This window comes from Xenopus tropicalis, chromosome 3 (genome assembly GCF_000004195.4).
Source record: "Xenopus tropicalis strain Nigerian chromosome 3, UCB_Xtro_10.0, whole genome shotgun sequence".
Classification (NCBI taxonomy): domain Eukaryota; kingdom Metazoa; phylum Chordata; class Amphibia; order Anura; family Pipidae; genus Xenopus; species Xenopus tropicalis.
Genome location: NC_030679.2, coordinates 74,590,485 through 74,618,251, shown reverse-complemented (window position 1 = coordinate 74,618,251; position 27,767 = coordinate 74,590,485). Strand labels below are relative to the sequence as shown.

Here is a 27,767-nt window from a genome sequence, read left to right as displayed (position 1 = left end):
GAGCCCCTGTAAGTTGTGCGCTTTCCGGTGCTGGCAGTCACATTGCCCTTTCTGCACAGGGCAAGATGCAGACAGTTCGGCGAGTGGTGTGCGCTATGTCAGGCGGAGTAGACAGCTCGGTGGCAGCCCTGCTGCTCAGGAGGAGAGGTGAGATGGGCGCAGACTCCAGTGCGGATAAAACCATCCGAAGAGAAAATAAGTGCGCGGTTCGGATACACTGCGTAATGTCCTGACCCTATAGCAGGACTGTGCCCGTCACTAGCTTAAAGGGGAAGTTCACCTTTACGCTAACTTTTAGTTATAAATGGATAATTTCTATTTAGGCCCTATTCGTAAATGCTAACATTTTTATCAAAACTGTTCCTTCATTAGCCCCTAGCTACTGTGACTGCATTCCAGAACAAAAGTGTTAATTAAAAAAAACGTTTAAAATGAAGACAAATTACAATTTATGTAACTATGTGATTTGTCTTAAAAGTTTGCTTTGTGCATTGTATTTAAAGCTTATTTTTAAGTGATTACACCTGGGGGCCCATTTATCAAAGTCTGAATTTTGGACATTTAAAAAGTATGATAGAAAAAGTTCTGATTAAATCCGATAATTTCTGAAGTGCGTTAAAAGCGGAAAAAAAATTTGCATCATGGTCCTACGACAATATTGTGGTATGTTCCGAAAGTTCAGAAATTTTCGTATCCGAACGATCGTAAACGGCGCAAAAAACTTTCTGACTTTGAACCTTCAGTGCATGGCACTCTGCAGCTCCAACCTGGCCAAAGAAAAGTCACCATACCGAAGTTTGAATGAATTCTGAAACTTTCGTATTTGTTGTACAAATACGTTTTTGTTGCACAAATTGTTGCAAAGTACAAAAAAGTCACGGAAATTAATGAAAGAATCGCAGAAATTACGCACAGTTCTAAAAGTTAGAAAAAATACAAATTTTTCCCATTCGGCATTTTGATAAATGTGCCACTAATTGTTTTTATGTTCGGGGAGCTTTTGCCTTATTTACCCTATAATTACTTGGAAATTTATGCCAGAATACCTTTATCTATGTATATATCTAGTATATAATATAGTAATAGAACAGAGAGGGAGCAGTGTTATAATAGAATATAAAGTACTATGTATAGTCACATTCATGCCAGAAGAGAAAAGGCCAATGTGCTCCTGTGTACCCTGTCTTGGGTATGCACTGATAGGTATGCCACCAGCCTGTTAGTGTGCACAGGGTGCATTTGTTCAGAAAACATTGCATACTTTCACTTTCCGTGCCCTGAGTGCATGTCGACAGGCTAATGCTATGTCAGTTTTTCTGCAACACACTGCATTTTTGCGCCAGTGGATTAAATGCTGTGTGTACTGTTACCTTTAGTGCTTTGTTGCCTGTATTATGATTATGATCAGTTATTGCAGGAAAGCTAATAAATAATCAATAAAATGTTGTCATTTGTGCATCACAAAGAGCAATAAAATATGATTCACCATAAATAGGAGGCTCAGAGGTACTGCCATGAGCCTTTAGCTGGGGGAGTGGATATAATCCCCTTATGTGTTTCATGTTCATGTGACGGCAAAGTTCTGAAACAAAAGGGTAATATTTACACACACACACACATATATATAATTTGCTAATCTGGTAAGATTCTGTAATATGCTGCTTATTATGATATAAATTATCTGTTAGTTACTAATTATTCTCAAGGTATAGTTCTCCTTTTAACATTGCTTGAACAGCAAGATGGCAGTACTGAATTCATTGCAATCTGTTGCAGGTTATGAAGTCACCGGAGTGTTTATGAATAACTGGGATGCTGTGGATGAGCATGGTGTGTGCAGTGCAGAAAGAGACTGTGAGGATGCATACCGAGTTTGTAAGAAGCTTGATATTCCCTTTCACCAAGTGTCATATGTTAAGGAATATTGGCATGAGGTCTTCAGGTATCTTAAAGGTCTTTAAAAATACACAGTGCTTTAATTTTCTATGTTTTGATTTATTAGATAAAATTTATATAGCAATAAGTAATACCCTCTGCTTATTAGAGGGGAGGGAACATTTACTGACAAATAAGTTGAGTGGCTGTACATTTTTTTCCAATTTTATTCAAAATCTCTTCTAGGCTAAGTAAAACAAGGGTGACTATAATTTCTGGGGGATAGACTTAAAAGCTGTTCTGTTGCATAGCGTTTACTATAAACCTTTTTTTAAAGAAGGTAAATAACTTTTAAATTGTCTCTCAGAAAAGACCTCATGTTTTATAATCTAAGAGTTCTAAAGCATTATTTTGAGAGAAAAAAAGGTTATGGGTGTGGGGTGTTGAAATGGTTTGATTGCCTTTTGTCAACCAGACAATCCAAGACATGTCCTTTTAAAGGGGTGGTTCACCTTTGTTAACTTTAAGTATGTTACAGAATGGCCAATTCTACGCAACTTTTCAATTGGTCTTCATTGTTTATTTGTTATAGTTTTTGAATTATTCACCTTCTTCTTCCAAGCCTTTGCATTTTTCAAATGGGGTTCACTGACCCCAACAGCCAAAAAGCTATTGCTCTGTGAGGCTACAATTGTATTGCTATTGTTACTTTTCGTAACTTTTTTTTCTATTTAGGCCCTTTCTCAAGCAAATACCAGCCTCTCATCCAAATTTTGGTTGCTAAGGTAACTTGGACCCTAGCAACCCAATACCTGCTGAAACGCCAAAGTGAAGAGCTCCTGAAGGGAATATGAAATAGCTAAAATCAAAAAATAAAAAAAATAATAATAATAAAAAAAATTTAAAAAAAGTAGGCCAATTGCAAATTGTCTCAGAATATTACTCTCTACATCATACTAAAGGTGAACAACCCCTTTAATATGAATTAGGAAACTGACTTCATTTGTGATCAGACTTCTCGCCTAAACCTGCCAGAACCTAAAATGTCTCACAAGTTATGATAATGTCCTGTCTCTCAGCTGGTAAAAAACACAGAGCAGAAATGTGACAAGAGGCAAAAGTACTGCTTGTGTTCTTTTGTGCTTCTTCCCCTGCACCCTTAGTGCACCTAGTTGCTGAGGGGTAGTATACAGAATCTGTTCTTGTAGCCAGCTGTTCCTAACTGAGCAAAGGATACATTATACATCAGTTCCTCTCATATTTGTCTTAACTTGGACTGCTGTTTAAACTACAACTGCTTTAAAGAAGTTGTAGGCTTGCTGCCATTGTGTGAGCTTGAGCAGAGTAACAATAGATAGGTGTCTTACATATATTCAGTGGCAAGGAGAAGAAGACACCTCAGTAGTATGTATGTATGTATGTATAACTTTATTTATAAAGCGCCACAAGGGTACGCAGCGCTGTACAATCTTACAAAATACACAGTTACACACAGGGAGGAGAAGTGTTATAATATATATATATATATATATATATATATACACAAAGGATGGCACACCGCTACATAACTTACCTCAGGTGCTCGGTAAAGGGTTCCAATAGTATAAAAAAGACCAGCAACTCGAAATCCCGGAGTTGCTGGTCTTTTTTATACTATATATATATATATATATATATATATATATATATATATATATATATATATATAGATATAGATATAGATATAGATAGATATATATAGATATATAGATATATATAGATATAGATATATATAGATAGATATATATAAATACACAGGGTTGGTTGGGTAACATACAGGCACAAACTGGAAGGTAAGAGTGCACCAGGTATGGGCATTTGCCCTTAAGCGCAGGACTGGGCAAAATAATGTTTTAGTGCTCCAGAAGGTAACAGCTGAGCTTTTTCTTAAAGAGAGTTAGTGAGTGTTCCATACGGAGGGATTCAGGGATAGAGTTCCAGAGGTAAGGAGCAGCGAGATAGAAAGGTTTAAGACGAGAGAGCGCAGTGGGTGTGGATGGTGTAAAAAGATGGAGGCTCTGAGAGGAGCGAAGGAGACGACCAGGAACATGCAGGGAGACCAGTGAAGAAATATAGTGAGGAGCATATATACCGTATTTATCGCCGTATAAGACGCACTTTTTCTTCCCCCAAACTGGGGGGGAAAAGCCTGTGCGTCTTATACGGCGAATACTCACCCACCGCCAAGTCATCGCCAGAGGCTCCTCTCTTATGCGGCGGCGTCAGGCATTTTTATAAGGTTGCGCCCGTGCGTATGACGTCACACGTCAGCAACGAGGCGCAACCTTATAGAAGAGCCTGTTGCAGCGGCATAAGAGAGGAGCCTCCGGCGATGGTCTGTCACGGGTATTTTATATGGGGGCAATTGGGGCACTTTCTATTGGGGGCACTGTGTGTAGGGGCTATTGTCTATGGGGCAATTGGGGGCACTGTTTATGGGGGCAATTGAGGCACTGTGTATGGGGGCACTGTTTATGGGGGCAATTGGGGTAATATGTATGGGGGCACTTTCTATTGGGGCCCTGTGTGTGGGGGCTACTGTCTATGGGGCAATTGGGGGCACTGTTTATGGGGGCAACTAGGGCACTGTGTATGGGGGCACTTTCTATTGGGGGCACTGTGTGTGGGGGCTACTGTCTATGGGGCAATTGGGGCACTGTGTATGGGGGCACTTTCGTAATATTTGGGGGGATATTACCCCCCCCCCCGTGGACGTCTGTACCATGCGTCCTCTTCCCCTTGCAGTGCCAATCGGCATGCACTGACACTGCTGACATTGGCGCGCGCACCTCTAGTCATGCAAAGCACACAGCAGGATGGCAAGTACTTGATAATTAGTATATTATATAGTTCAGAATCATTTTTTCTAGATTTATCTCCTTTAAAATTGGGTGCGTCTTATATTCCGGAGCGTCTTATATGGCAAAAAAAATACGGTATGTAGTGATAAACCATATTGGGTTTGTGTAATATCTGATAATATATTTGACCTATATTGGTCTTGTGAATTAGATATTGATTTGTCAGAATATTTTTTTTTTTTGCTACAATTTTTTCAATTCAATATTTCTTTTAATATATAACAGAAAAAAGGGGTACAGAATAAAAGAGGTTGAAGGTTGAACTCTAAGATAGGTATTTGAAAGGGGAATGTTCAGTAATATATTTTTAAGGTTTTTATTGCTTTATATAAAATAGTAAATTATAAAATGTGAGATTAGAGCTCACTACAGAAAAATTCACCCACTTTCTATTCATTCTTATGGGATTTGTAGAAGCATATTTATCAATGGGTAAATGTTCACCATTTGATAAATATGCTTCTAAAAATCCTATAGGAATGAATAGAAAGTGGGTGAATTTTTTCTGTAATTTTTGCCCTTTTAATGTTGTGTTAATGACGTGTTCTTGATTTCCCTTGTCTTTTTTAGTTACTTCTTGAATGAATATGAGAAAGGAAGAACTCCCAATCCTGATATACTGTGCAACAAGCATATCAAGTTTAATCATTTTCTTAGTTATGCTATAGATATTTTAGGTGAGTATACTGCAATTAAAAACAGTTTAATCAACCTGCACATCAGTCATGGATAAATTATATAAAAGGGTACATAGTGATATAATATCAGAAAAAATAGGCTCTGCATTGTTTTGCAGTGTTTTTTTCTGTCCTGCATATCTTAGAGCTTGATGGTGGTGTGATGGTGGGCCATGGGTTGCTGCCAGTTTTGCCCATTTATTAAATGGTCCTGCTCTGCTTAGAGGACAATCCAGAATTTAAAAACACTGTAAACTTTGTAAAAACACAATTAAAATTGGCAGGGCCGCCAAAAAAGGGGAACACGTGGGACCATAAAATAGAACTTTTACTGTATATGGCCACAGTCAGTAAAATAACACAGAATATTTTTATAGGATTCAGAAATATGGGGTTAAAAGAGTTGTATTTTTATTTTCTTAAAGATGTGTACAAAGACATAATCTCTTTTGCTGTATAAATCAGTAGTTGGGAGCTTTGTGGGCTAAATGGTGAAAATATGGTGTCATAATTATAATAATTAATATAATAATATATTTCCTAGGTGCTGATGCTATTGCCACAGGCCATTATGCAAGAACATCACTAGAAGATGAAGAGATTTTTCAGCAGAAGTACATTAAGAGTCCTCAAAATCTTTTTAGGAACAGATTTGAAATCAGACATGGTAGGTTGGATAATCTGGCCAGTTCCTTTTCATAAATTAGTAAATACATATTTATTGTTATACAGGTAAATTGTATATTCTGCTTTATTGGTGTGCCCCATTTCTCTTTATGTATTCTTGAAATTTCAAAGATACTATTGGCATTTTTGTGGCAGCAGTTTATAAATAGTGTTTCTGTTTCACTGGTTTCTTATTTGATGACAGCATCAAATGACCACAGCACGCGTCCCTGCTAATGCTAAATATTCAAACTACACATTTGGACAAACAGGAGATCCTTATGTCATCTTCATTGAGCTCTCTCTTATCTACTCTACATTTAAAATGTCTGTTAGATTCCTGCTTTGATGTAACCTATGTACTTTTTACATGATTCCTGCGTCCCTATGTGTATATATATCTTTAGTTACTGTTTTAGAAATTAACATCATAAAACTGCCTGATGAAGAGATGTAAACAGTATCACGTTACCACAAAAAACTTTTTTTCTATTTACTGGTTTCTCACTGGACACTTGGTTAAACCAGTGCAAGAGATGGATTTACACTGAGAAGGTTAGTCAGAATTAAGGATCTGGTACTGCCTCAAAAAATATTAAGACATCCTTTAAAGCACATGTCATGGTAAAAACCATATGCAGATCTGAAAGAGGGGTTTGTATAAGAACCATAATAAGAATGCAAATGGACATTTCTTCGACAAAAGAAACAATGATAAGCTGACTAAATTGTTTGTTCCCCATCCCCTTTCTATGAAAGTATGGCATATTGCTGGCCAGTAGCTTCTGGCCAACAACACACAAACATGCACACAAAGGTTTCTGCCTCTTTGATTACCACGTTTATAATGTGCTTAAAGGAGAAGGAAAGGCAAAGTCACTTGGGGGTGCCAAAATGTTAGGCACCCCCAAGTGACTTAAATCGCCTACCTTTACCCCGGACTGGTGCCCCTGTTCGGAGAGAACAGCACTAGCCCGGGGTAGCTGCAGCGCTTCCTGTTCGCTCGCGCGCATGCGCAGTAGAGTGAAAAAGATGAACTTTGACAGAGAAGTCGGCTTTTCACTCTACTGCGCATGCGCCTGTCGTGGGCTCCCGGCAAAACGAAGCAGGAACGAGGAAGCGCAGGTACCCAGGGTACAAGGTAAGCGATTAAAGTCACTTGGGGGTGCCTAACATTTTGGCACCCCCAAGTGACTTAGCCTTTCCTTGTCCTTTAACCTAATAAAATGTCCCATGATACTGCATAGGAGAAGCTAGCATGAGAGACTCGCATTTTTAGGATGAAAATACCCTTGTGTGTGTTCTTGCTCACAAGACATGTAAATTTGTTTGTGCTGGTGTTTTTACATGATCGTAGACAGCAATGACAGTAGTCGACATAAAGAAAATAGGAAAGAACATATATTACGTTATGCATTATTGGTTCACATGCACAAACAAGGGTATATCCTAAAGTTAATGTCATATGAGGACATTCCCTACTTGGAATTTGCATCAGGGATATATGATTTGGACAGGTATTAAAGCTCACAGACCGCACTAAGCTCTAACATCTAATAGTCAAGTTTATTGCAGCAATACATTTAAATATCATGCATTAAATTTTTTTTCGCCACAACAGAATGTTCCATTATGTTTAATTTTTTTTAGTAATTTATGTAACCTCATATGCATGTACATGCACTAAGTTTGCACAGGAGCAGTAACCCATAGCAACCAATAAGATGTTTGTTTTTAACAGGTGACTGGTAAATTCTACCTGCTGAATGGTTGCTATGCTCCTGGGAAAACTTTTTGCCTTTTATTACATAACCCAAATAGTGTTCTATAAAAACAAACCTTCATTTATGTCTTATATAATTTTTCTTTTAAAAAAAGAAGACCGCACCTTACACGGTTAACCTTACATGGTTATTGAGCTAATAGAAATTCATGTTCCTGGCAAAAGAATTTTTTACATTTTTTTTTTTTTTTTTTTACATTTTTTTCTAGTAGCCTTAAGGCAATATAAGAGAAATGTCAGTGACTTTAAACAATCAATCCTATAGTTTTGTTTTACTCTTCAGTGCACAGGCTACCATGTTTTCTTTTTAATTGATGCATTTGGCACACATTTTTATTTTCATTTTCATGAAGTCTGCTTCTTTACTTTGACACTTACTGTGACATTTTACAGTGAACTCCTCCTCCCAAGTTTCAGTGTACTATGGCACAACATACATATTTTTATTATTTGTAAAATGTTTAATTGCCTAGAAGGTAAAGATGAAAAAACAAATGTCTAAAGTTGTGGAAACTGTTTAACTTGGAAATTTTTTTTATCAGACAGTGGCTTAAAAATCATCTAAATCCAGACTCACTTCTCAGTTTCCTAACAGCCCTGTAATATTTTTTTGTCTTACAGATGCTAAGCTTCTTCAAGCTGCTGACCGAATAAAAGATCAGACTTTCTTTCTCAGCCAGATTTCCCAGTATGCATTAAGAAAAACCATATTTCCCCTTGGAGAGCTAACAAAAGACTTTGTTAAAAAGATAGCAGCAGAAGCTGGATTTCATCATGTTCTCAAGAGAAAAGAGGCAGGCATAAATTCTTAAGATATTCTGGTCTACTAAGATTTGGTTAAAAACGAAATTATTTTTGTACAGGTCATTTAAAACCTAGATGGTGCTGAACTACAACTTCTAGAATCCTTTGACTGCTCAAAGCCACTAGATAACTGCCATTCTGTGACTGCAGCGTCTCCTTCCCCTATAGTTATGCCACTGTAACCACAGTATAATCATTCCTGGGATTAGAACCCACCTAAGACACTCATGACCTGTATGAAAACTCAAGGACAAAGGCCAGTATCCTTAAACTCAGGCTTATTGCTCATATGTTGTTTATCCAGAGTAATACTGATGAATTAACAAGGAGTAACAATATTAAGGGCTATTAAATACCACCTGAAAATGCATTCTAAAGGTAAAATCGGACAACTTGGCTTCCATGGTCCAAAATCTTGTATCTATGTTGTTGAACCTCCACAAGAGGTTGCAGCAAAAGTACTGTGGCTTGACTTTTTGATGGAGATATTTTTTCTTCTCTTTTCTGCAAAATGTAAGTTTACCTTTAATTTAAAAAACTATAAACCCTGAAAGGAATTGTAATGTTTATCAGGAATTTACCATTGACAGAACCTGGCCTGGCTACCTGGCAAAAAATACCAGTAAAGTTTTAAGTGTGCAGAAGAATGGTCTTTTTTTAATGTTCATGGAGAACTATATACTGCTGCTCAAAAACAAATCTAGTTATCACAGAGAGCAGATAATGAACAGATGCACATATACAGTTTTCTAGTGTTCTAGTGATATTGGGACATATCTGGCTGCAAACCTCTGTCATTATTTGCAGTCTATTATTTGATGCTCATGATCCACTTTAGTAAGAAAGAGCATGAAGTGCTCAATACTGTGAAATGTAGAAAATGAATCTATTCTAGGGTTTTTAAGGATGCTATTAATTAAAACGAAATAGTAACTCAGTCAAATCTAATAAGAACTCAGGATTACAATTCATCAATTTACCTGAACTTAACCTGATTGTTTTTCTTTCTCTATTTTTGTTTGACAGCATATTGGAGCACAATTATTTATAATATCTTTTGTGTTTTTCAGAGCATGGGGATATGCTTCATTGGTGAGCGGAATTTTGAAAACTTTATTCTTGAGGTTAGTTTTGCTTAAATGATATCTCAGTAAAATATTTGTGAACATGTCAACTTAGTCTCCCTTTTGATTAAGTATTTAGAAGCCCAACCTGGAAACTTTGTATCTGCAGAGGATGGAAAAATCATGGGAAGACATAAAGGTGAGATATCATTTTCCTTCTAGTTTAATGTTTTGTAACCTGAATTACAAAGGAAAGCTAGAAAAATGATGCAGAGTGAAGAAGAATGATTGCCAGTGCACAGTTTCTGTCTTTAAAACTAATTGATACATTGCTCCTTGAATGGCAGCTAGAAACAATATTGCTACAATTTTTACATGAAACAGAAAGAAATCAAAGAAGTTAAAGTCCTACATTCAATCATGATGCCCAGATATGTTTAGTTTTAGTCTGGGTACCCCTAGCTTCTGGTGTGAGCTTAATTTAGTGGTATTATTTGTTAACTAGTTGTTGCCATGAAGTGACACTGGGTAAAGTTGCACCCATCCAATGCATTGGTATGTCTTTTCTAGCATAGAATAGTAGTAGGGATCAGTATTGGTCGCGGGCTTGGTTAGTAGAAAAAATGTCATCCAAAATGCCTAAGAGGCAAATTTTAGGTGACATTATGTGGGGGAATTCTAAATTGTTTACCAGGATATTGATGATATTTCGCCAGAAGTTAGCTATTGGTGGACAGGACCAGATCAAATAAAAGAAGTTTGTGTTGGTTTGTCCTCGTTGGGGACAGGAGTCATCCATCTTTCTCCCCATTTTAAAAAGTCTGATGGGGGTGATATAGACTTGGTTTAGGATTTTGAATTAAGTAGGCCTATCCTTGGTGAAAAGTAGGGAACACCCAATTTTTAGTAACATTTTTTTTAAAAGGCAGAAACTGTGTGCTGACAATGATGTTCTTGCTTTTTCTCTACAAATACTGGATTTTTATTGTTTTCTTCCTGTCTTTTATGGAAATATTTAGAACTTAGGGTCAGCTTGGTCCACACCCTTTATAAATTCCCCAATCCTACAAGCACACAAACAGCCCAGACAAACACTAGCTGTAGGCCTGTCTAAAAAGATCCCTCTAGCAGAAGAAGCAGAAAACCAGGAAGAATAATTATTAAAAAGAAAGTAAAGGGGGTAACCTGAAGTTGCAAACAGGGCAGAAATGAATAGCTAATGGGAAATTAACCAATCATACAGAATATTATAGAGCAATTGATGGGACAAAAGGGCTAGGGAAAAATATATTATAAAACATAAATGAGAAGAGAGAAAAAGGTAAAAGAAAACAAAAAAGAACACAAACAAAGGTTCTTGTCTACCAGCATTTCCTGTGTTCAAATAACAGGTCACATTTGTCTAGTTATATTTTAATTTTGTTTAGTAGTGTAATCAGAGAAGACAAAGAAAAGATGAAACTCAATTCAGATGTGTTGCATTGTGCTGGGTGCAGTTAATAAAGATAAAATATGGAGGTTTATATTGCACTTTACTGTTTAAAATATATTGGTTTAAGAGAGAGAAAGTTAGCTGAAGGTAAGCAAAAATAAAACTACCAAATTATTAATATCCAAAGCTTGTACTATAACAGAACATCACAATACTTAAATGTGCTAAAAATAAAATGAAATTATTTTATACATGTTAAAAATGAAATGAGATTATTTTAAAAAGACACAACAGGGAAAGTTTGCCATTGCAGAAAAATAAATAAATGCACATATACATTTGTTTGCAGCCCATCCTGGAACAACACACTAAGCACAATATTTCCAGAACTTTGACGTAAACTACACTTGGATTCCTGGCAGTAAGGAAACAATAAAATATAAACCACACATTTTTTTGTTAAGGGTACTCATAATGTAGAAGGTTGCAGTAATGCTCCAGTATATCACAGGAAGTATTTGTAAGTGTGTCAGGTAATTTCACAAAAAAGTAAGGTTCAAATAACAGCCATCAGGAGCCATACCATTCCCAGCGAATTCAGTCATCAGTAAATTACATGGTAACTGAAATGTACCCTTGATTCCTGCTATGAAATACAATCCCGCTGTCTAACAAAGCATTCACCTGTATTCTTTGTTTGTGTCTGAGGTAACTGTAGAACTGGCAGTATTTCATACCCTTTGCTGAAATATGTGTTTTCCTTTGGTATAAAGGTGCTTTGTGGTGCATGTGTGTCATATTAATTAGCTTTTAACATATAAACCGGTTTCTTTAATGTGCTGTAAGATTTACATCTGTAACTTATTTCTTATTCCTTACTGTGGCAGAAAAGCCATTTGTCACATTTTACAAATATATGAATGGTCTGATAATTTTGATGACATTTATATTCCATGTAAGGTTGGTTTCTATTCACACTGGGACAGAGAGCAAGGATAGGAGGTCAGAGAGATGCATGGTTTGTGGTGGATAAAGATGTAACCACAGGCAATGTATATGTGGTAAGTATACTTAAAATGAAAATCATTTTAAAAACACAACATTGAATAGGGATATAGATTAAAATTTTGTACAAAAATATGTAATATAATGTACAAAGTAATATAATGCCAAACAGCTATAAATGGCCAATAAACTCAAGAACAGGTATGGGACCTGTTCTCCAGAATGCTCGAGACCTGGGGTTTTCCAGATAAGGGATCTTTCCGTAATTTGGATCTCCATACATTACGTCTGCTAAAAATTATTTATATATTGAATAAACCCAATAGGATTGTTTTGCCTCCAATAAGGATTAATTGTATCTTAGTTGGGATCAAGTACAAGGTACTGTTTTATAATTACGGAGAAAAAGGGAATCATTTTCAAAAATTAGAATTATTTGCTTATAATGGAGTCTATGGGAGATGGCTTTTCTGTAATTCAGAACTTTCTGGATAATGGGTTTCCAGATAAGGGATCCCATACCTGTACAAAACTAAAGAAAAAAAAACAGAAGAGACCGGACATGCCAAGGGCCCTAGTTATTTCTTTGTGGTCATATTGTCAGTTTCCAAGGGGGCTAGCAGAGCTTCCATGCAGCTCTGGAGGCCTGACCTGTGCTCTATATGCAAGTAGTTGTGTGTTGTTCAGAATATACCCAGTATAGGAGTAAACCTCATACAAGTGGGGTTACTGTCTCATAAACCTTTGCACAGAGCCAACTGATGGGACAAACACCTAGACCTTCAGCATTTTTTTTCTATCTATACAATGTCCTTATTGTGAAAGGTAATATCCTGAGCATATTCTTATTGGGCAGGAGGTGATTTGGCAGATGGGAATTTAGGTCCTAAGTAATGACATACAAACAGACTTTTGGTTGGCTGGTCTTGGTCCCAAAACCATAAATTCAAAAGGGGATTAACTAATCACTTTGACAGTATGGCTTCCATACCTAACATGCAGTTTTGCCTTGAAACTTGCATGCAAATGAAAGTAATCAGGCTTGCAGTGATTGCTCCTAATATAAAGGTATGTTTTCATTTATAAAGTGCTACTTATGTATTCAGTGTTGCATCACATAATAGCAAGTTATTTGAACAAATTGGTCAATACAGTAATTAATACAAATAAATACAGAGTACAGCTCATTATATTGATGTCCGCAATCTTTGTCTTACCAAAATGCTCCATTACATCATTACGGTCTTGATTTTTTTGTCACACTACGATACCTGTATAGTAGCCTGTATGTTTTATGATTATTTCAAAATAAACTATATTGAAATAAAAAAAAATATAGAGTACAGTTACATTAATGTTTAAGAGCTAAGTGTCACAAAGAAAAAAATAAGATTCTGCCCAGAAGAGGCAGTAGAATTTGTTTAGCAAAGAAGTCCAAATGTGGAGTTTTTTTAGCCACATTCTTCTGTTAAACTTAAGCTCTCCTTTAGGTAAGTGAGGCTGCAGATGAACTATTTTAATTTAGTGAGCAGCCAACCATCTTATGAAGTTTTGGTGGTAAGAAAAAGCTTGTTCAAGGGGAACATTTTTTAGGGGTATGATTGTTTGGAGCAAAGGCTTTTGGAAGGCTGGTTGATGGCATGGCCAACCACAGAGAATACTGTTTGGAGATTAGAACTACAGGGGAACAACAGAAGGACAATCTGAAGTTTGTCACACTCTGATGTCCTTAAAGATAATTGTTGCTTTTTAACTGTCCCATCGTGACTGCATTCCTATGATTACATTGGGTTTTTAATGTTTAAATGATTTCTGTAGATGTAGTGCTCCAAATTACCCACCTTATACTAATAGACCCTAGTCCCCATTTTCAATCACACATAAATTTGCTGACCACTTTCTTTTTAGTCTCAAATAATGAGTGTAACCTGGCTGCTGTTACCTTTGTTAATGCCAGAGAAACTTCAAATTATTCTGCAGCTTGTTTATCCAGAGGCCTAGATCCTATTGCTTTTGCAACACTGGCATTCATTCTGTCTTTAAATGACCCATATACATTACAGTCAGTATTTATGAGATTGCAAGTAATGATAATGTCACAACAGCCCTTAATGGTAATTGGCCAGTGTCTATTTTCAGTCCCCATTTACCCTATATCATTTGTTCTCTTTTCCCTAAGGGATGCCCTCTATTCTATGCCTGTAACAAACTTTGGGCATGTTATCTTTCTGCCTAACCATCTTAAGTTTGCTGCAATGAGGCGCCAGCCTTTTCTGCACTTGTCACTTATTATAGTTCTGATGCAGTATCTGTTTTTGGTACAATATAGTTCCTGTCTGGGGGCATATATTAAATGGCTTTTTGGGCTATTTCCCTTATGAGCTTTGTTTTCACACACACGCCACACTTGTGCTTTAACCTTCTTCTTCTCATTCATTCTTAGAAATTACCTCTAATTATACTCTGTTGCAGTCATTTTTTTCTTTAAATATATACTGCTGATCCTAGGTAGGAAAGTTAATTTGTAGCAATTATTGTTCCAAATTATGATATAATTTCCCCAGTGCAAGTAGGCACAAAGCCAGTTAGCTTTCACTAAATTCCTATTAGTAGTTGATGGCAGAAAAATATTAGTGAGTAGTTCCAGAAAAACTTGCCTATACAAGCTTGAAGGCAGGGAGTAAAGGGACATAAAAATAGCAAATTTCCCAAATTACATTTGTAAAGGGGACATATATCCACCCAGACAACATGTAAAATTGCTCAGAATTCTCTGTTGAGCACTGTTTACATTTACATGAATTTGTTTTTCATTTTCATAATATAAGCAGTTTAATACTGCTAATATTTTGAATGTGTAATAAGAGCTGTTCTTTCCTGCCATTGTTCAGGCAGCAAACGGCAAAGATTTTTTTTCCGGATGCAGGTAGTGTCTATTGACGATTCTCTGCACAGACCTAGCACTCGGTGAAACAATAGAACTGAGCAGAGTAGCATATAAATATATGTTTAAAGTAATTAAAATATAATGTGCTGCTAATCTGCACTAGTAAACCAGGTGTGTTTGCTGCGGAAACACTGCAATACTTTATATTAATAAGCTGCTGTGTAGCCATGGGACAGTCATTTAAGCCATTTTTTTAATATAAGTAATGCTTTATTTTTTTAAAACATAAATCAACCAATGCATACACGAGGAAGGAAGAAAAATAAAATAAAGAGCTGCATACAAACAAATTATTTAATACGGTATTGTGGTTGGCATATCAGTCTTCATTTTTGTGCAGTGGAAGTCTGCTTGTTACTAAGTGGGATCATACCCATGACAAAGATGGTAAGCTGTGCTATCTGCTGCATAACATTGTACCCACTAACTTTATCTTAAAGAGCCTTGCCCTTCTCACCTCCCACCATGGACTCCAGATTTTATCAAATCTTTTAAGGGAACCTCTTGCTTGTTTTGTACTGTGGGGGACTTAGGTCCCATCTATGTCATTGCAATTATTTCCCTTGCATAAAATAAAAGTGTTCTGTGCCTGTGTCTGGCGTGGTGGCATATATCAGCTCATTTAGGATTCCTAGTACACACACCTGAGCAGTTAACACCCTAGGAAAGGCTAGTTTAGTTGTTAGGATATCCATAATCTCAGTCCAAAAACTGGGCCACCTGTGGGCATGTCCAGACCGTATGCAAGAAGTCTGCTTTCTTCATCCCACTTTTGTGGCACTTTGCTTCAGGATTGTGCCCCATAGATCTTGGTCGTATAGGTGTTATGTAGAGCTGATTTTTAGGTTATACGGTATAGGTGTTATGTAAAGCTGATTTAAGCCATTTAAATTGAATGAATTTATCCCCAGTGGAGATTAGGTTATAGTACCCCCTTTCAGTGTCCTCCTCCTCTTCCTCCTAAAGGTCTTGGACATTAAGTAGCCATTTATTATGGGCTGCTTGAAAAAGTGGGGGAGTTGTTTATAAAAAATTTTTTATAACCTATAGAAGTAGGTTAAGTCAGGGTTGGGGACCACAGGGCTGTTTCATTTGGGGTTGTGTAAGATGTATTTCAGCACCACCAAATATTGCTAAGAAAGGGTGGGCTCTGCAAGCTTCTCTTTGAAAAATTTCCAAATTTAAAATTGTCAAGAACGTCCTGCAGACTTTTTAAGGAACAGTAACACCAAAAAATAAAAGAGCTTTAAAGTAATAAAAATATAATGCATTGTTGCCCTGCGCTGGTAAAACTGGTGTGTTTGCTACAGTAACACTACTATAATTTATATAATAAGCTGCTGTGTAGCCACGGGGGCAGCCATTCAAGCTGGAAAAAAGGAGAAAAGGCACAGGTTTGCTTAGCAGATAACAGATAAGCTCTGTAGAATACAATAGTGTTTTATCTGTTATCTGCTATGTGCCTTTGCCTTTTCTCCTTCGAATGGCTGCCCCCATACTACACAGCAGCTTATTTATATAAATTATAGTAGACTTTCTAAAGTAAACACACAACTTTTACCAGAGCAGGGCAGCAGCACATTATATTTTAGTTACTTTTACACACTTTCATTTTTTGGTGTTACTGTTCCTTTAATTTGCTTGCAAGGCCAATATAGAAAATACATAAACTTACAGATTTGTCATCACAGCTAAGAGCCTCCCATGGTCTGTAGTTCCCCTATATGGAAGGTGCCTAAGCACTTCTAGTGATCCAATTGCCAAGGCCTGTGGGGTTTTGTTTGGATTGTAGGGATCAGGTTCAAAGCACCATCTAATGTAGTGCAACTAGTTGGCCAAATAGTAGAGAGAGAAATCTGGTAAACCCAGCCCCCCCTCCTTCATAGGGGGAGTTTGTTTGCACCAGGCCATTCTAGATACCTCCCCAAATAAATTGTACCAGTGTCTTATAAATGTTTTTGAAAAATCTTTTGGGAAGGTAGATGATGAAAGGGGCTGTGTCTGTGTCTAGGTGGAGCTCCTGAAGGCCAGTGGGGACCTGATGGGCTTGTGCAGCTGTGAAGAAGGGTGAGAAGGTTTACATCTCTAGGGTAGATATGAGCTATTCTTCTACCCATTTCTCTGGATGGGAGCCATCTGTATTTTCAGGGAGCCCCACAATTCTGATATTGGCGCTGCTTAAAAGATCTTCCAAGTAGTCACTTTTCTTCGCTAGGAGTGCTGTAAGTTGCTGCTGCATTTGTTCTACTGAGCGCTGCACAGCTTGTAGCATCCTCAGTATCTGAGCCTCTTCGCTCTAGTGATGCTGTACGCTCTCTAATCATTTGTAAATTCTGCTGAAGTAGTGACAGATTTATACATAGCATGTCATTATAGTCCCTAGGACTCCTCTTAGAGATGGTTCCGGCAGTACCGATGGGTCTGATTATGTAGAAGTTTCCGCATCTGGAGGAGCTGTGTCATGGTTGTTGCAAAAGCAGAGTACTAGGCTGCGATAAATCTGGTTTTGTTTTTATGGCCACCCTTGTCTGGAAACTATAGGGCTCTTTCAGGACAGCCTTGGAAGTAAAGTCTCCGTTTATGGCTGGCAGGATGATAATTGATGGGAAAGAGCTCTGCAGACGCGACTGCTCAGTGCACCATCTTGGGCAGGCCCCCAAGTATATTATATTTTCATTACTATGATACACTTTCATTTTTGGTGTTACTGTTCCTTTAGGTATCTAGCCTTTGCCAGGACAGGACAGGCACTTAGCAATATTAGATTTGTTGGTGTGTATAAGTTCCCTTTATGTACTCAAGCGTAAATACTTATAATCGGTTCTGTACTGAGATTCAAAATTGGTCCTGGCATTTCAAGTACACAGAGGCCCAACCACCCCACCAAACAGTGACTGTGGCATCCTTATGCAGCCCCTCTTGCATTTGCCGGAACACACAGATTACTAGTCGGGGCCTGCTTCTCCTACAGACCTGAACACTCTTTGTGTAATTCTGAATATACTTCAGTATAGTATCTACTGGTACTCCAGATTGTATAAGGCTGTGTTCATGGAAATCATGTAAATTAGGGCATGTCTGTTATTCTCAGCAGTCTGTGTTTTGCTGGGTCAGTGCCTGTCCCCGATTAAATAACCGTTGACCAGGCCCTGGGCAAGGGGAAAGTGAGATATGCATTAATAACAGCTTCAAATACCCATTTTGATTATAATGGCTATCTGCTGTAGCCAAAATATATGTTTAGTGTATTTGGCTCAGTAATGTGGTGCATAAATACAATTTGATTGTGTAAATTGTTGGTAGAATGCAAAGTATATTTTAGCTAATATTGTCATTACCCATGTATTTTAAAGGCACCAACTACAGATCATCCTGCTCTTTACAGAGACCTGTTACGCACTGACCGCATGCATTGGCTTTCTGAAGATCCTCCTGGTGAATTGGTGAAGAACAAAATGATGGAATGTCATTTTAGATTTCAACACCAGATGGCGCTGGGTGAGCATTTGGTCTAAGAAATTTGTCAGATGATGCTGTGAATATTACAAGGGCTATATCGGCTCAAGATATCATGCTCCAAGTTACCTTTGAGCTGTGTATGTGGATGATTTCTGTATTGAATGTATTTTCTCTTGGTAAAAGGGTGGGCTTAAATGCAGACTTTTCAGCACATTCCCTGACATTTTTTCAGCCACAGTACCTTACAACTTACAAATAACTTACAAATAAAAAATATTTCTTGCACAATCTCATTAAATAGGAAAAAGTCAATTCAGAGTGGACTTTAAATGGTATCGGTACTGAGATTAACTGGCCCCCTGGTTTACACCTCAGATTCAGGCTGTAAGCCCCTGTATTGTTTAAACATGTAATCACCTGTACTGTTCACACCTCAGGCTCAGACTGTAGGAGCAGTGCCAGCATTATGTCACTGTATGCTGCCTGTGTGTGCCATACTCTGCCTGCCCTATGCTGCCTGTGTGTGCCATACTCTGCCTGCCCTATGCTTCCTGGGTGTGTCGTACTCTGCCTGTGTGTGCTATACTATGCCTGCACTATGCTGCCTGTGTGGGCCATACTCTGCCTGCCCTACCCTGCCTGTGTGTGCTGTACTCTGCCTGCCCTACCCTGCCTGTGTGTGCCGTACTCTGCCTGCCCTACCCTGCCTGTGTGTGCCGTACTCTGCCTGCCCTACCCTGCCTGTGTGTGCCGTACTCTGCCTGCCCTATCCTGCCTGTGTGTGCCGTACTCTGCCTGCCCTACCCTGCCTGTGTGTGCTGTACTCTGCCTGCCCTACCCTGCCTGTGTGTGCTGTACTCTGCCTGCCCTACCCTGCCTGTGTGTGCCATACTCTGCCTGCCCTACCCTGCCTGTGTGTGCCGTACTCTGCCTGCCCTATGCTGCCTGTGTGTGCGTACTCTGCCTGCCCTATGCTTCCTGGGTGTGTCGTACTCTGCTTGTGTGTGCCATACAATGCCTGCCCTATGCTGCCTGTGTGTGCCGTACTCTGCCTGCCCTACCCTGCCTGTGTGTGCCGTACAGAAGGGGAAAGATTTTCTATGGGAGTTCACGTTAGAATCAAGGAAAAGTCCTGCAACAAACATTTCATGTATTTCCGTCATTAGGAAAATAGGATTAACATGAATTTTATATATAGTGTTTGCTGCTCATTAGTATTCTCTTCCCGGTATCATGGGACAGTTTGCCTTGCATTTAGGGTGAAGACACACAGAGCTTCTAGTAGCAGCTACTTGTCATGGCTACTAAATGCCGGCTGCCATAGACAATATTGAGAACTGCCTCTGGTAAAATACATGTAGACAGTTCTTAGCATTGTCTATTTTTGTAGCTGCTTCTAGTAGCTCTGAGAATTCACCCCACCATTGCAGTGCTGGTAAGGTACCAAAGATGCGCTGTGGACTGTATTTTTGATACTTTCCTCTCTTAAAATAAATGTGAAATTATAGCTAGAGCTTATGTGTTTTAAATATTGCATATACGGCACTCTTCTCAGCCAGCCACCTGTTCAGCTTTACTGAACTATCAACAGTTATCACTTTGGCTTAATCTGTTTGCTAATCCCTCAGTGAATATCGGATTCTGGCCTGAGCACACACACAGGTACAGGCAAGCTAATGAGTGAGTCTGCGGGTCTGAATAAGTACAGGGCTTCAGGCTTCAGGTATGGTACCTTGAGTCTTTCATGGTGTTTCTCATAGTCTTGCTTGGGACCTGCTGTGCCACAGTGCTAGAGCCAGTATTCTCCACCGAATGTTAAAATGAAATAAAGTAAAACATTGTTTTTGAATTTTGCTGGAGTTCTGGCCTCAGGTAAAATCAAGCCCTCTGTTCTCTAAACTACTGTATGTAATATGTCTTACCTTGTAGTAACACATGGCTGTGCTTGAAAAATCATGTTAATAAATGTATATGGTGTCATTGGTAATCTTTTATTGAGTAAGTAAGTAAAAGCAGGGGCCACTATGCTTCTCTCCATCTGTTTCTGAACATCCCCAAGCTGAAGCATGTTGCAGATCAGTAGCAGATGGACACCTGTTCTGTGCTATTCCCTACTGGGAAGGGAAGTGTTTACAAGAATAGGCTCTCACACATGCACTTCTTTATTTGAAACCCCCACATTTAGACCAATAAAGCTATATATTTTGAATTGCCTGATTGGTATTGGCGGTTACCTTTGGCTGGCATTTCTGTGAGATTATAGCAGCACTTGCTAGGTTCATGTATCATCCATTTGGACTCGTGCCTTGATGTAACGCACCCACGGCTCTCTCTAATCCCTGAGAAATGCACTGCCTGTCACGTCTTGTTGCCCAGCTCACAATTCATGTCTGAAGCTAAGCAGTTTCAATAGCTACATTGTTCTGCGCTTGGAGAAAAGTTACTATAGCCATTGGCAAGATAAAGGATGCAAAGAAGAGTTAACCATTGCACTGCTAGAAAGAGCCAGCTGCTGGTCCTGCACTTCCCTTTATACACTTTTATATTGCTTTTCATCTCCATCATGCCCTAAACATGTATAACAGACATGGCTGTAATTATCAAAAACACAGATAATCCTGTGAAAAAAATAAATGAAAAAAAAAAAAAAATATATATATATATGTATAAAATCACAGAACTCTGCATTATCTTGTGACTTCCTCCTTCACCCTCCCCACATTTGGCCAGACTGCCTAATGAATGGTTTGTATCAATATTCACCTCAGCCTGAATCATAATAATGATAGGGCAGCTGAAACACATGGGACTGGATTTAGTCTGTGTTCAAGCAGGAAAATACAGAACTAACATTACTAGTTTGCCCGTAAACCACTACCCAACAGGTGATTTTAAGGGGTCTTCATGAGCTGTGTATTCAGCAAAACCTAATTTTAAACTCATTTAAATAGTTCCTAAAATTCTCAAGTGAGACAAGGGCTCTGCCTGGATTAATTGATGCCAGGACAACACTACAATGTACAATGCCAACTGTAAAGGAAATCATAACAATGTTGTAATGGCAAAGCATTCCCAGATGTGTAGAGGCTGCAAAGGAAGGGCTTATATGTACAACTAGTTTCACAATGAAATGTTGGAGAGGCAGTTTCTGGAGAAGGGCATCTAAGCTTATAAAGGGAATGGGGGAGCTCTGTTTAGAATATAGGCTGGCCAGCATCAAATTATTTCTGTGTGTGTCACTTGAGGAATGTGATCATTTGTACAAATGTATAAGGAGAACATACAATAAACCCTGTGGTGCCTTTTTACCAGTAGATCTTGAGCAACATTCTATAGGTAGTTTCAGATGGCTGTGAGAATATACAGGGCTTCTGGCATTAAATACTTTTGAGGACTCATTTACTAATACAAGTGCAAAAATGAATAGCAGCGTAATTGTGGGTGCCAATAAGTACCATGTACTGCACATTGGGTGTCATTTACCACTGGTGACACATTTTTAAATTGAGCACAAGTTACCTTCATGTTTTGCTTCAGCATTTTAGTATAGAGGAGTGAAGATGATTTTAATTTGATTATTTCAGAAACAGAACAGCATCTTTAATTTATTATATTTAAAGAATTTCTTATTTCAGAGATATGAAGCTCATTTTCAATTTTAATTTTCAAGATAGATCCCCTTTAAGAAACTGAAGTTTTGTTAATTTAAAAAAATAAGTGAGTGACAATAATATGGAAAACAAATAGGTGAGTGACAATAATATGGAAAACAAATAGGTGAGTGAAAGCATCCTGCCAGTATTGCTGCATAGACAGCTCCATGTTGTACATTGTGTTCGGGACCTTAGCATTCTTTTTTACTAGCAGGTGTTCAATATCATTTCATCTCTTTCAGTGCCCTGTGTCCTAACGCTAAACCAAGATGGCACTGTATGGGCAACGCTGGTCAAGCCGATAAGAGCCCTGACACCTGGACAGGTAATACCCCTGCCCCTTCCCCTCCTCCAATCAAGAAATGAAATACTTGGTGTTGATGTACTTACACTCAATACAGTTAAATAAGCAATTATATGGGATGTGCCAACCATTAACCAGATACTAAACCCCTATTTACTGGACAAAGAAAAGGTATTTCCCACATTATCCAGTGAGCCATAACAAACAGAATGTAATATGAGTTTTCTTAAAGCATAAATTCTTATTCATTTATATGAGAAGTACATGCTTTTTATGTTTAGAGAGGTGTTTTCCTTCCTTTATGCATATTACAACAATCACACAAAGCTAAAATCAAACTTTTTCATTCTGTGTCTAAATGTTTTAACTCTTTAACAATTTAAAATGCTGGTAAAACATGATTTCTTGGTGCAGGAAGTGCATTTTTGTAACCTTTACAAGTATATATGTAGAGGAGGCATGGTGGCTCAGTAGGCAGCACTTCTGCCTTGCAGTAACAGCATCCTGGCTTCCATTGCAGCTTAGGAACTATCTGCATGGTGGTTGTATGTTATTTCCATGTATGCTCTGGGTTCCCCCTCCCACACCTTAGTACCATGCCACCAGTGTGAATTATGAATAATGGCTAAAAACTAAAAATACCTGTATACAAAAAAAAAAAACACTTATAGTAACAATTACCTTACGTGAATATTCTGCACCTTCACTGTATAAGTCTGTGTGCTGCTGTGTGGGGCGTATTGTGCAGTAGTGACAGGTTGTTTCACACCTGCTAGATCCCAGCTGTACTCCAAGATGTAGCAAGCTGCTTCTTTGCAACCTTTAAGATAGTTTACAACCCTGGGGTGCAAGAGCACTAAAGAGGCGCAAGAACATTCCCTTAGCGCTCATTTACAGCAATTGTGCTCTTTGCATGGAGATTAGATTGAAAAAAACAGTGCTCCATGCAGAGAGCAGTGTCCGGAGACCCATCCCAGCCCCAGTGCAGGCTGCGCCTCTTTCTGCTCCCTCACTTGCACATGACTTACAGGTTAGGGGCAGAAAGGTAGGGTGCCTATGGCCTCCCCCTGCCCATCCCTTTAGAAACAAGCATGGCCTAACACAGGCTGCGCTCGATTCCAGGTGGAGTCTGCCTCAAAATGAAGTTTAGAGGCTTGCGGCTACTTGCACACTGCCCTACACAGTGGACAGAATACAAAAAAAAAAATAATGGTTGATCGCAGCCTGTTTTGCACTTGCACACTGCGTGGGGCATTGTGAATGCACCCTCCTATGTTAAATTGTATTGTCTGGTCACTAGGATCACTGACAGTAGTAACCAAAAAGTGGTATCACAAGAAAAGAGGAGAGCACCTTCACGCAGATGAACTGCTTCAGCCTTTATTCAAACCACAGCACACAACATGTTTCGGGCTGTATCAAGCCCTTTCTCAAGTGTGAACCAAAAAAGTGGTGTGAATGTCAGGTTAAATTGTATCTAGTAAGTGAATTGCAATAGTGTAATTATACTTTGTTTATTGCAGTCAATCAGTACGCAATCAAACTGCATAGAAAATAAGGCATGTGAACTACACACGACTGCAATAAACAGACTGATTGCGTACTTTAATAGAATGAATCACCTGAACTGAAATATAATATTGTGCTTGTGTGCAAGGCTACGGGTGTCTAAGACTTGTTTATGTATATCTGCTTTGTTTAGCTATTTGTAATGTTGTCATTATTAGCTTCCATGAATTGTGCCATGTGATATTGATGTTAGAAGATTATATGGTATATGAACATGGCAAAGCAATGATTATCTCTCTCCTGTTCTTGTTTCTGTGCCAGTTTGCAGTGTTCTACAAAGGTGAGGAATGTCTGGGCAGTGGGAAAATCCTGAGGTTGGGTCCCTCGGTGTACACCTTACAGCAGGGCCAGCACAGAATGAAGTCTGACGCAAACCTGTCGACAGAGGCTGTTAAAGAGAGGGATCCAGTAACCTGACTGCTGCAATTTTTCCAGCTAATTGGAAGAATCCGTTGAAATCAGAGCCGCCATGCAATTATGGGGGAAGGAAAGCACATGCTGTCTGTGGCATAATTAAGAGACAAGTTCTGACAGACCTTGCCTGACTGGCACACTACCTCTCTGCTGTTGCAAACACTATAGCCATTGTCTTCTGACAAAATACACATGTAACAAATCTCTCTCCTGCTTTATAGGAAACATTATGCATTTTAAGAAGAAAACAGTTTGTGCAATTGAAAGAATGTACATTTCTAATAATATAAATCTGTAAATATATCTAATGCATCAAGGGGAATAAAATGGGTTTGTCAAATTCTGATCACATCAGTCTAAATGGCTCATCACAAGCACGCTCATTGTTTTGAATAACTATCCCTTTAAATTGACAGAACGCAGAGGAAGAATACCCGGGACTGAGTCATAGAACCTACATTATCCATTTTTATGGCACCTAGTTTCCTTAAAAATGTTTTAGATGCTATAATCATTTCCTTAAAGGAGAAGGAAAGGTAAAACCTAAGTAAGCTTTATCAGAAAGGTCTATGTAAATACAGCCATAAGCACTCACAGAAATGCTGCACTGAGTTCTCTATCAAAAGAAACACAGGATTTCTTTTCTCCTTTTTTGTAAACATGTAATCCTTCATTCAACAAATAGAGAAAGCTTCTAGGGCTCTTTACTCAGGTATGGTAAAGCTTTCTGCTGAATGAATATATTGTTCTAGGTGGCGCTAATGTGGCAAATATATTGGCAGTAAAATGCCAAAATGACTTTCCTTCTCCTTTAAGGCTTCCTCAATGGAGCAGATTCTCGTCACACAGAAACATTGATACCAGTATGCTTTTAACCTAGTGTACTGGGTGCCTGCAACTGACATTCTTTTCTGACATGAAATCCAAAAGGGAAATCATATGTAACTGTAAGAAACAGATCTAATATACAGTGGATCTCTATGGTTACCTGCACATCAACCAAGTGAGAGAGGGGGCCAACTAATTCCATTGCTTTCCATATGCCACGGTGCCATTCAAGTTGGTGAGCCTTGACTACGGCAAAAGGATCTAGAACCATTGTATTTAAGACGACATACATGTGCTTTGTAAATGTGTGCCTTTAGCTCACTTATAAATTGAATGTCACTCACTGCACAGCAGAAATTGTAATTGCACTATTTTTTTTTTTTTTACCTTCATTTTCCACTTTACCAACAAACACTGAATTGGCTGTACGGCTTGGCATCAACTCCCCCCATCCCCTGGCTGAGGAAATGTATTATATTCAGTGTATTTTTCCCTTCCCCAGTAAAGAGCAGGGGAGTGTATTTGCCCCAGGCAGTCAGCAAAACTTTTCTATTACAAAATGCCCATTTTCCTGCAGAGACAGAATGTTTGTAATGGGACAAGCTTGCTGGGTCGGACAGTCTGAAATCAGAATAGACTGGTGCATTATGTTCAAATCCTTTCAGTCATTAATAGGACAAAGGGCTTGGATGATGCCTAGTTAGAATATTTAATATGCCCTGAATTGTTAACACTTTATATGTTTTCCACAGCCACAATCTCCATTTTTGTTAGACAATATATGTCCCGAAGAAAGTATGTAACTTGTATTATCCAACATTCTTCTGTATTCAGTCCCTTAAAAAAATCCCTGACGTCCCTCTTGCTCACGTAGCAGTCGTGTACATGTGATTGTGTTGGCATTGTGGAGTTACACAATAGCAGCACAGCCAAGTAACACACGCAAAGCAGTATGAAATCCTAGCCCACTCAAGGCCTTTTTGTCTGCACTCCAAGCTCAGAGTCAATAGTGGAGAGAACATGATCTGCCTGATACAATTTCAGCTATGTGTTATTAACCAGAAAAGGGCTTGACTTGGACCTAGGTCAGGGGCTGGCTGCTTGCTGTGTGCTTCCAAGGCAGTCTAATCCTTTAATAAACGGACTTGTAAAAGGCACGTTTACCTGAATCCAGAAAATCCAGTATTTTCACTTTAGGTGACTGATAAGGTCAGTGCAAACAGTATAGCTTATAGGCACAGCTGATAAGTTATTCCATCAAATCCCTCTATTTGCTATTCACACCCTCAGTTTATTGACAAAAAAAAACAGTGAAAAGAAAGGCCAGCCCATGCTATACAGTTTAGATATAGTATAAAAGGTTACTAAACTGCTATAGATAGGATTGTCTGCATAATTGCATCATGTCTATTGCTGGAATATTCTACAACTGCTCAATGTCTAAGCCAGCTCTCTATCAAACATGCTTTTAGCTTCTCTTATGGGAACCAATTCAGGTTCTTGTTATTTACAGTGCTTCTCCCTACAAGAGTTGCATTCAAAATACAAACTGTAGGCTTTAAGGTCTTGTTGAGGTTCCAACATGTATTGACTGGAAGCAGTTGATGTGTCAGTGGTGTAACAGAGGTATCGTGTCGGGGGTTCTTAATTCCCCCCTGCTGAGCTGTCACCCTTGGTGTAAATCCAACCTGAGCAGTGAAAATATACATTTATACAAATCTATTTTTAAATGCCGCGGGTATTTTTCCACAACAGATGGCATAAAGTGACGTAGGTAAGTTATTTACTGTTTAGTAGATCTGTCTCTTGACGTAAGTAAAACATATAGCACAAAAAAAGATAAAGTAATTACTTGGTCCAGGCAAAAGAAAATACTGAGCTATATTTAAAGCAATAACAGATACAGACACCATGTTCTATAATAGTAGTGTATATCTGTTTCGGGTGCATAAGCTAATCCCACATTGGGCTGATTCTCGCCTGCAGAAAAACATAGGCTGAAAATCAGCCCCTACGCTGGCATCAGCCTTTCCCTGTGTCTGCCCCTGGAACCATTGTGGCACCCCAGGGGCAGATGCGTGGTGGATCTCAGCGCTGAAAATGTGAGAGTTTGCACCTGGCCCGACGCAGTGGTTCCAGGTGAAGGCAAGAAAGAGGGCTGATACAAGTGCAGGGGCTGATTTTTAGCCTTTGTTTTTCCGCAGGCAGAGATTGGCCCCATGTGGCATCAGCCTTATATACAATGGAGGAGCAGTTCTTTCTCTGTCCTGCCTCTGGAGGTGAAGGACTGAGGACGGTGTATATCTGTGAGGAATGTTATGGGCTTTCTTTGTCAGCTCATGAAACTGGATTGAACACAACAGACTGGGCTCAGGGAACACATAAAA

At 38.7% G+C, this 27,767-nt stretch overlaps 1 protein-coding gene across 2 annotated transcripts; it reads left to right on the top strand.

The window, feature by feature from the left end:
• On the top strand, positions 1-24,901 carry trmu (tRNA 5-methylaminomethyl-2-thiouridylate methyltransferase). 2 transcript variants are annotated; one of them, XM_031899002.1, is made up of 11 exons: positions 1-147; positions 1,777-1,942; positions 5,346-5,452; positions 5,997-6,119; positions 8,523-8,695; positions 9,776-9,797; positions 9,909-9,968; positions 12,162-12,262; positions 18,507-18,651; positions 22,508-22,590; positions 24,400-24,901. In XM_031899002.1, the coding sequence occupies exons 1-11, from the start codon at positions 66-68 to the stop codon at positions 24,553-24,555; spliced, it is 1,218 nt and encodes a 405-aa protein (XP_031754862.1). In that variant the 5' UTR covers positions 1-65; the 3' UTR covers positions 24,556-24,901. The 2 variants fall into 2 exon arrangements, with proteins under 2 accessions (XP_031754862.1, XP_002932238.2); XM_002932192.5 differs by having other exon boundaries at positions 9,776-9,829; positions 9,902-9,968.
• The last annotated feature ends 2,866 nt before the right edge of the window (positions 24,902-27,767 follow it).

Excerpts from the sequence above, each read along its gene's own strand:
- trmu (XM_002932192.5), top strand. The coding sequence starts at position 66 with ATGCAGACAGTTCGGCGAGTGGTGTGCGCTATGTCAGGCGGAGTAGAC. Across the intron at positions 148-1,776 it reads CCTGCTGCTCAGGAGGAGAG|GTTATGAAGTCACCGGAGTG; the intron begins GTGAGATGGGCG and ends AATCTGTTGCAG. Across the intron at positions 9,830-9,901 it reads TTGAAAACTTTATTCTTGAG|TATTTAGAAGCCCAACCTGG; the intron begins GTTAGTTTTGCT and ends CTTTTGATTAAG.